Source organism: Charadrius vociferus, unplaced genomic scaffold (assembly GCF_000708025.1).
Source record: "Charadrius vociferus isolate BGI_N301 unplaced genomic scaffold, ASM70802v2 scaffold90, whole genome shotgun sequence".
NCBI classification, from domain to species: Eukaryota; Metazoa; Chordata; class Aves; order Charadriiformes; family Charadriidae; genus Charadrius; species Charadrius vociferus.
The window spans coordinates 1,972,940-1,982,071 of record NW_009647222.1 but is presented as its reverse complement, the minus strand read 5'-3'; the positions used below and the strand labels follow the sequence as shown (position 1 = coordinate 1,982,071).

General features: G+C 45.7%; 1 protein-coding gene across 1 annotated transcript in view; it reads right to left on the bottom strand.

The window, feature by feature from the left end:
• Window positions 1-2,781: 2,781 nt before the first annotated feature.
• Window positions 2,782-9,132, bottom strand: part of BCL2L13 (BCL2-like 13 (apoptosis facilitator)) — a 31,373-nt gene continuing 25,022 nt past the window's right edge. Inside the window, exon 6 of the mRNA XM_009879635.1 lies at window positions 2,782-3,861. Coding sequence (XP_009877937.1) covers window positions 3,049-3,861 — 813 coding nt within the window. The 3' untranslated portion in view covers window positions 2,782-3,048. The remainder of the gene's footprint in view (window positions 3,862-9,132) is intronic.

Sequence of the window (9,132 nt, the reverse complement as noted above, 5' to 3'; positions counted from 1 at the left end):
TTGGGTGACTTCCACAGGGCCTGTCACAGCTCTGACCACAGGCCTCCAAATTCAGTAGAATGCAAGTCCATAACTGACATCCTTAGCTAATGGAGTGTTCCCAGAGGAGACACACACGATAGATTTTCAAAATGCGTGGTCAGCAATTTGGGGGAGAAGACGGTACAAATTCTTGCTGACTTGTCAAATCTATAAGACCCTAAAATGAGAATAATATACAGAAGGGACCAAGCAACCAAAACACATGGTGCAGCTGATGCTCCATTAAATGTAGAACACACCAGATACTCAAGGCTTTCGCCCAACCATGAAAACGCTTAACAAAACAGTCATGTTTTCCTCACTACTGCTGCCACCTTCTTCTCACTGCTATGTGTGGAAGAAGACACTTTTTAGTTAATGCCCCACTGGGCTCCTTGTGTCAACAAGCTAGGGACTTCTGGATTTATTCTTATCTGTCCTGTACCCAATTCCCACACTACTACTGAAACAACCGCTTACAGAGAAGAGCTAAAAGAACACCTGACCTTCCGCCCCAGCCCCAGATTGTACACAAGTTAGCCAGAGTGTCCAAAAAATCCATCTCTGCTTCAGAGTGCATGTGGGTACTTTTGTGTAATGCGCTGCGTGGCTACAGCTGGGGGATGTCCCAAATGCAGGTCCATCACCTTCAGTCAGGAAAGGATGTAGGTTGGGTTAAGAACGGCCCTTCTCCCACAGAGAACATGCCTGGAGAGGAAACCAAAGCTGCCGGCAAAGCAGCAGGAGAGGGGCAGGCCTACCCGACTCCTGGGTGGTAAAGCAGCCCTGGCCACGTAGGAACAACCAGGTACCCTCACAGACAACACGTCATCACTGTTGCGACACGCAAAATGAAGCAAAACTGTAAACATTTGTGCACATCCGTGAGGAAGGAGCATAAAGACACCCCTCCTCTCCACGCGAGGGACGCTCCCGTGAGGGGCCCGGAGAGGGAACTGCAGTGGTGGGAAGGCAGACAACCAGAGAGTCCGTGGCGTGAGGAGGTCCCAGTGAGCACTTCTGGGCACACAGCACAGCAGTGACAGTACCAGCAGGGTGCCAAAAAAGTCAATTCCATTTTGCAACACGGTAAAGGGTTTCTTTTTCTGTTAAGGCCAACCTGCTACCTTTAGTACATGGCTAAAGAGCAATCAATGATCAACAGTGAAATCCAGCACTCCAGAGCTCCCGAGTTCGGTCCACAGCAGCCGTACATATGTGACAATCCTTCCTTTCAATGTTCAACTTCACACAGACAATTCAAAATCCGAAAAGTTTTCTAGAAAAATCCACTCTCAAAAAACCTTACACAAAAAAAATTCCTCAGAATCGGCCAGGTTCTTACTGACTTCCCAGCATTCTGGGATATGTAGCAAGAATATCCTAAAATATGCAATGTGCTAGAATCTCTTCATTCTCAGATCACTTAAGAAACAGGCTCATTAGGAGACATACTCTAGATAAGGTTAGTTAGAAATAAAGTACCTTGTCTTTGTGCTTCATGAAGAGTAAGCTTCCTGTAAGCTCACGTTTCGATTTCTACATTATCCCGAGTTCCCTTTCACCTACCTCAACCTGGTCTAAGCCACTCTGCCAGCACAGACCCTCAGAGATGCATCAGCAGTTTTGCCTGGAAATCCGGAGATCTTGCCCATGGAGCTGCCGTATGGACAAGGACAGACACAGAGACGCACGCTGCAAGAGGAACACTTGTGGTTGGATCTGACGTAACTAATGCGTATGGCAATACCTAAAAAGTTTCTCTTCACACACATTTGAAGTGTTGTGACTGCAGGAAGAAGGTTTCACTTTTTGCCAAAGTAACTTTCTCATCATTTGTGAACCTGTAAGTTTAGGTTATTACTGATTCAGAGTTGCTAAAGAAATCGCACTGAACAACACTCTGGGTCAGGTCAGGAACAGGCAGATCTAGGAGATGCTTAATGCTGTTTTGCTCAGTTACTAGAATCCATTGCTTTATGTATCTGGGATTCTGTCACAGCCAAGACCGACTTGGGACTAAATGTACTCTGTGCTTAACCTGGGAAAAACGATACAGTCTGCAGCGTGATACAGGACAGCATAGCGTTGAACCTTTGAATTGCACAGGAGGCATCGGCCTCATTTCCAAGCAGTTTTGACGTAACTTTGCTGAATATACTCTGGTATCAAAGTACCGATCAGAACGGCATCGTGTCCAGCATGAATTTTGCACCTCTGGTAACTCAAGGGTGGCAGTGAAGTGGGCCAGGCAGGAGCAGAGCAAATGGATTCTCGAACCAGCAAAGAGCAGTGTCCCTCCCACCCTCCTGGGCAGCCGAAAGCACCGTCCTGCACCTCTCCCCCAGGAACACCAGGATGCTCAGAGATAATACAGCTATAGAGAGGCAGCATCTTTACAGGATGGGGCTCCAGTAAATGTTAGGGGCCAAAACCGGCGTGAGCAAAGAGGTAAGAATAAGCACTCTCCCACTGGGGCCTAGGAGGAACCTGCGAGGTTACGAGGAGCAGTGCTGTACCTGAGAGGAAGCCGAGACAACAGGGAGACCAGCCTCTCGCTACAGGACTCAGGTTGGCTAATGTTTCTTAGGGAGGGCTCGGGGGGGGCGCAACAGGAGGTGACAAGACAGCACAGCTGCAACAGCGGTCAGTCTGAGAAGCCAAAAACTCCAGGGGTTGGCAGCAGCTGGCTCTCCCCTTCCCCTGGGGATTCTCTGTTCCAGTTCCTAGAGTACGAGCACCCCTTTCTTCAGCACCTGCACTTAAGTTCTTAAATTTGCAGATTTTTTTTTTTTTTTTTAAAAATACCCCTGTACTTTAATCACGAAAAACCAGTCCCCGCCCCAATTCTACTAAAAACATGATTGTCCATAGCTGGAGGCTTATTGAACGACCTCACCCCATCACCATTAAGTTACTCAAATGTCCAATTAAACAGCAGGCAGCTCAACCTTTAGGTAACACAACTACAAAAATTGGATCGTGCTCTCTTCTCTCTCCCCCCTCCTCCTCCTCAAGAGAGCTCCATTACTTTTTTCTAAGCGCCAGCGCTACACCGACTGCTACAGCTAATATAGCTACCGCAGCAGCCCCACCGTACAGCAATATAGATTTCCCTTCCGGCAATAAGATAGGCTTCTCCTCTGCAGCGGAGGATTTCTCTTCTATTTCTTCCAAACGGCCCTCTTTCCCCACTTTTTTTTCCCCCGGAAGCAGTATTTTCTCAGGTTCTGGTGCAGCCTTTTCTTCTGCTGGGGCTAACTTTGGGACAGGTTTACTTAATACGGGGATTTCAGGTTCAACAAGCTCTTCAGCCACTTTTCCCTTTTCCTCCGGTTTTGTACGCAGAAGTGCGGAGGGATGTGCTTTTTCAACAGCAGCAATTTCAGCTTGGGGTTTTACTTCCTGTAAAGAAGCAGGGGGTTCTGGAAACGCTGCCTGCACGGTCTCTGCAGCGACGGCTGACACCACTGCTTCCTCAATCCCCTCCGGTATCTCTTCCTTCTCCACGTGAACAATATCTGAGTTGGAAGAGTTGTTCTCACTCCTTTCTTCACCCCCTCCGTTGCTGTCCAGGCTTTTGACTTCTTCAGGATCCATGGCCACTTGCTGCCAGGACTCGGGTCCCAGGGAGACCGGCAGGCTCTCTGTGTGCCAGCTCTGACTCGCTGACAGGGAGACGGGCAGGCTCTCCGACTGCCACGACGTGGTCACCGTGGGGGACTCCGGGGGGCTCACCTGTCCCGAGTTGTCACTGGTCAGGATGTAGATGTCATTACTGTCCTCCGCGATGAGCCCCGGGTACTCTTCCTCTTCGGATTCCAAAGTGAAGACCGTCCCCTATGAACAAAAAGGAGGACACAACACATGAGCGATGGCTGCAGCATTACCTCCCCTGTACGGGAAGGAACAGGACACCTGGAAACTTAGTGGGGCTGGCAGAAAGATGAGAGGCCTCCACAGGAGCAGCAGTTGTCTGACCTACATTTTAGAAGAGATTACAAAACCCAGCTGCTCCAGCTGGCATTTCCAGAGAATGGAACCACTTATAAGCTTTGCTGGGAGCTCTTCCTTTCCCTGATGTTACTGCATCGTCAAGTACCTCATCAAAACATATCATGTGGGCATTATTAACCAGAGAACAAGATACCAAAGCCTGAAACCAAACTGAAACAAAACAAAGAAAGCAAACATAAGTACACGAGCCTAGCTGAATACTGCTCCCTTCTCCATTTTGTACAAGTGCTCTCTATTGCTTGTCCATTTGCATCTAACAGTGTTTCTCTTACATTACTTTTATCACATTCCCAGTGCTACCTATATTTCTACTTTGTCAACAAGCTGGAATCTTCAGCAATTCTAGTATTTTACTATAAACAAATTTAGCTATTCTTAAATGAGTTCACTTTCCAAGACTGTCATCATAACTTTGGCTACTCAAGTGAAAACAAACAACCGAGCACAGAGATCCAAAGATGCTGACAGGGTTTGTTGGTTTTTATTTAGCGAGGAAAAATCTGTAGACATCCTAAAAATTCGACAGTGGGCTCCATTTAGAGAAACTGCAAGTGTAAACTACTGACTGATTCCTTCCTTCCAGAAAGAAGAGCACTGTTGATCCTAGTCATGCATTGACTGCTGAGTACATAACACAGAAGTAATTTGCTTCAAGGGGGAAAATTACATAGAGGAAAAAAAAACAAATGCAGAAGAAGAACCTAAGATGGGTGCGATACCAAGAATGGAAAAACAAGAGGTAGGTGCAGAGAGGAACCCCAAAGTTTGCTATGCCATATAACTGAAGTCTATGAAACCATTAACAAAGATTCAATTACTCCCTTGCTCTTAACAAGGGAGCATTTGAACATTTTATCAAGTACTGCAGTGCTGGGAGCCCTTTCCCTGCAAATTTCTCATTCAATTATCAAGTTTTCCTGTTCAGTCCCCTTATAACACGAAGAAAAAAAATGTTAAAAAATCCATTCATTCTCTTTCTCCCTGCCCCCTTCTGAACACAATAGTTGTCCTAAAGGACTCCAAGCAGTTCTCCCCATCTTTTTAAACCCTTTCCAACAACTGTGAATTTAGGGTTTGGTTCTGCTCCAGTCTCCTATCAATGGCTTCCCATTTCAAGACACCTCCTTGGTTGTTCCACAACTTTTTATGGATCCATGCAGTGGTCTGTGCCAGGAACTGATCCAAGTTAAAAACAAAGACATTATCTTGCTGAGTTGGTTTTAGTCTTGATCAGTGTCCAGTTTGGCACACTGAGATGCTCGAGCGGGACTGGGTGGAGCAGGGCCAGCAGCTGCACCTGCTCATGCTGATGCCAAAAGAGCTGAATTGATGCCAGTGTCCTGCTCAGAGAGCTGAAGGAAGACGCGTTTTGGCTTTGGTAACTCCAAATTACCACTTAGTTCCTAACATGCGAGGAGTTCAGGGCCTACAAGTCAATGGTTTCTAACTTTCAGAAGGCATCCCCGCAGAGCTCGTAGCTCTGGGCTAGCAGCAACGTGCTTTTCTCTCAGGGAAGCACAAGATGCCTGGACTCTCCACAGACACGAGTGTATGCTCCACAGAGCCACCGGGCACACTCAATTCCTCACTTCCCCAGCAGGGGAAAGAACCTCCACTCACATGAGAGCCAAACTAGGCAGCGAGTTGGCAGCACAAACACTGCACTTCTCTGGCAGTAGCTGACAGCAAATGAAGCCCTGGAGAAAGCACTAAATTGGGACTTGAGAAATCTGCACAATTTACGGGCAGTAACACTTTAATCTTTCATGGTGTTATCTATTCCCATATCAATAAACTTTGTGAAAAGGGGTCAGTGGAGCCTGAGTTGAGGATGGGAGTGAGGTTTCTCTCCCCGCTCCCCCAAAATGCCTTGCCATTTTGCAAAACTTGATGGACCCATTCCTGCAGACTTCTGTATGACAGTGGAGGCTGTAGTACAGGACAGTGCTGGGAACATCAAGATTTCATAATGTATTTTGGCAGAGGTGGCATTTAAATCTCATCTTCTCAGCCCATGGAGTTTTGGAAGATATTCGTGGACAAATAAAGGAATCTCACAGAACGCTTAAAAAGGAATTTTTCTTCCTAAATGCCTTTAAATTCCTTGGATAGAGGAAGCATCATCCAGCTCAGTAACGTGTTCAGAAATTCCAAAAAGAAACGGTACACAGAATTCCTCAGGGGAAACTTATAAGCGATCAAGCCAGTCACTAAGCACCTAAAGATCTCCATGAAATCTTGGTTCAGAAGAAAATAAAATTTAATAGAACATTTTATTTGTGAAAATGTTCAGATACCACACACATGCCAACAAATCCAAAGCACGTTCTGCTCTGTGAGCAGTAACTGAGAATTCAAGACTTCAGTACCCTCTTGAAAGTCATGTTTCACTAGAAGAATGACTTTTTTTTTTTAAATGCAGCTCAGGCCATTAAACCAAAATGGAGCTCTATAACCTAGGAGGAAGCAACCAGCATTGCAAAGTGAGGGCAATGGAAAAGAAAAGCCAAGAAGCGTAAGTGAAGGCAGAGGTTACCGGATCCAAAGAGAACAAATCCTGAGCAGTGTGGGCCAGGGCTGCTGCGCAGCACATGGGGACAGGACTGCACACGCAGCGCTGACCTGTCCTGTTCCAGCAGACACTGGAGAGCAGCACAGTAGGGAGTCAGTCCCTGTGGTTTGCTTCCACCGCCCTGTGCTGAGGGTGGAGAGGCAGCCCGCTGCCCAGACACTCTGAGATCATACATTTGATCCTTTGATCATCAGGATTTTCTCTGGATGTTGATGGAGTAGGAAATATTCTCACTGTAATGTAAGCTACTTATAGACACCTACTATTATAGCAAATTTTTCATTTCCACAGGTGATACAGACTCAGAACAATGGCAATTAAACAATGGCAATTAATTAACTAGGGGTAAAACCTGCAATCTCATGAACTCCACGCTACCCTCCTCTCCGCTCAGCTCTACCCTTCCACAAATCAGAATCTATTTATTTCCCGCCCGCAGCACATCACAACAAACCAGACTACACCTGTAATCCAATGGCAGCAAAAAGAACAGGGACACATACAACTGGTAAGAGCTCTTCTCTTAACATACCACTGGAAGTGCAGCCACGCTGTTGTGACTGGCTCAACATGAAGCATATAAAAAAAAATAAGTCTAAACCCACACTATGCTTGTGAGCTCTGGTGATTGTAGCAAACTTCTTTTCAGTAATAAACTAAAAAAAGCACCAACTAGGGCCATGTTCAGACAGCCTAAATTCCCCTGAAGCTGTATACTGCACAGTGGTGAAAGCCAAGTGCCTTGGAGCAGTGACTCAGCAGCCCATGGCAGGGAGGGAGCCACCCATAGTCAATGGGGACAACCGGGCACAGAGACTGCGATGACATTTAAGCCATCCTGATACTCCTCAATACATATTCTCCTCCAGCCTCTGCTTCTGCTCTTTGACTGATCCACCACTCTTAACTTTTCCCTTTCCTCTCATAAGGAAAATCAAAGTTGTTTTTTGGGAGGGGAACCAGCAGATGATTTGACCATAATAAAAATGACTAAGTAATGTAGACAAAGTATCACCACAGCTACTACATGGACCAGTAGTTGCCCAGGCCCAGCAAAATATCTCTGCTAAGTATGATGTCATGCTAGATCCTCAGCAGGTTAACAAACAGATGGGGAGGCAAAACAGACATACAAGGATTAGTTATTCTAGTTACTCCCACGTATCAGGGCATTTTTTAAAGGCTGTGTGCTTTGCTGAGCACTTTGACTGGAGATAATGCTTTTCACAAAATACAGGTAAGATGTGGGCATATGCTGAGGGTAATGTGCAGGATAAACTGCTCTGGAGAGGGAAAGGACATGAAGGGATGGTAACAGAGGGAACATGGTCAATCCTCAACATTTCAAATACTTCATTAATACATGTACCAACTCTACACACACATCCTGCCTTGAGCGGAAAGGAGGGCCTACAAGGCTCAAGCATTTTATTGTTCCTTTTCTCACGCAGTACAGATTGGATTGACCTCAAAAGAGTTATCAGTCGCTGGCTCCCTATAAATCAGAGCCTTATAAAGCCTGGCTGATTCCTTTCTGTCTTTACAGGCAATTTAACTTCCATGTCAGTGCTTCGGGGACACAACTCTCCAAGCTTGAAGAGACAGATCACCCGAGGTTGAGAAACCTGGGGTAAAGTTAACACGCTGAGCGTCCCTGGATAATTTCACTACTTTTTCATTAAAAGCTTATGAAGTTTTAATCGAAAAGCCAGACACCAATAGGCATTATTTAGGATACACGATTAATATTTCTTGAGCTGAATTAAGAGTTAATTCAGAAAGTCAAGCGGATAAAGCTAGGATTTTGTGCTGCTGATTCGGTTGAGGTTTGCACTTTTTTTTTTTTCTTTTTTCTTTTAAAGCAGCTGCAATAAAAACTGAATGACATTTAGGACGATTCTCTTGATTCGTCTACAGATGTGACCCAGAAGCAAAGCTCCCACAGACAGATTAATTCAGGACAGGATGGAACCTGTGGAAGGATTTTTAATAACCTGATGCCTTATATAAGCCCTATACTCTAGACTGTAAATAAGGAATGTATGTAAGCGTTTGTTTATTGTAAATGGACAGTCTACTGCTCCAGACGAGAAAAATTAGTTCCTCTTTTTCAAATTTGGGATGGGAGACTTGCAAACTTGGGAGTGCTTTTCCTCATCCAGTGTACTTACAGAACCATGTCACATATGTCTAGAGAAGCAAGAGAGTAAGTCCTTCACCGCAGCACCCCGCGACTCCTGATCCCAGCCACTGCCACTTGAGGGAAGAGTTGGCACAAGTTATGATGGGAATGAGGACTGGATAGTTCCCTTCTTGGTTAGAACACAAGGATGAGCACAGCATATAAGGCAGTCTTGAGGAGAGCATCAACTTAATTCTGTCAAGGTGGCATTTGCAGATCTAAAAAAGGAGTTCCCTGAACTTCCCCACACACACCCCTGAAACAAAACAGACCCATGTAAAACCCCCAAGAAAAAGAGCACTTTGAGGTACAGGAGGAAATGCTGGCAGAACACAAATGT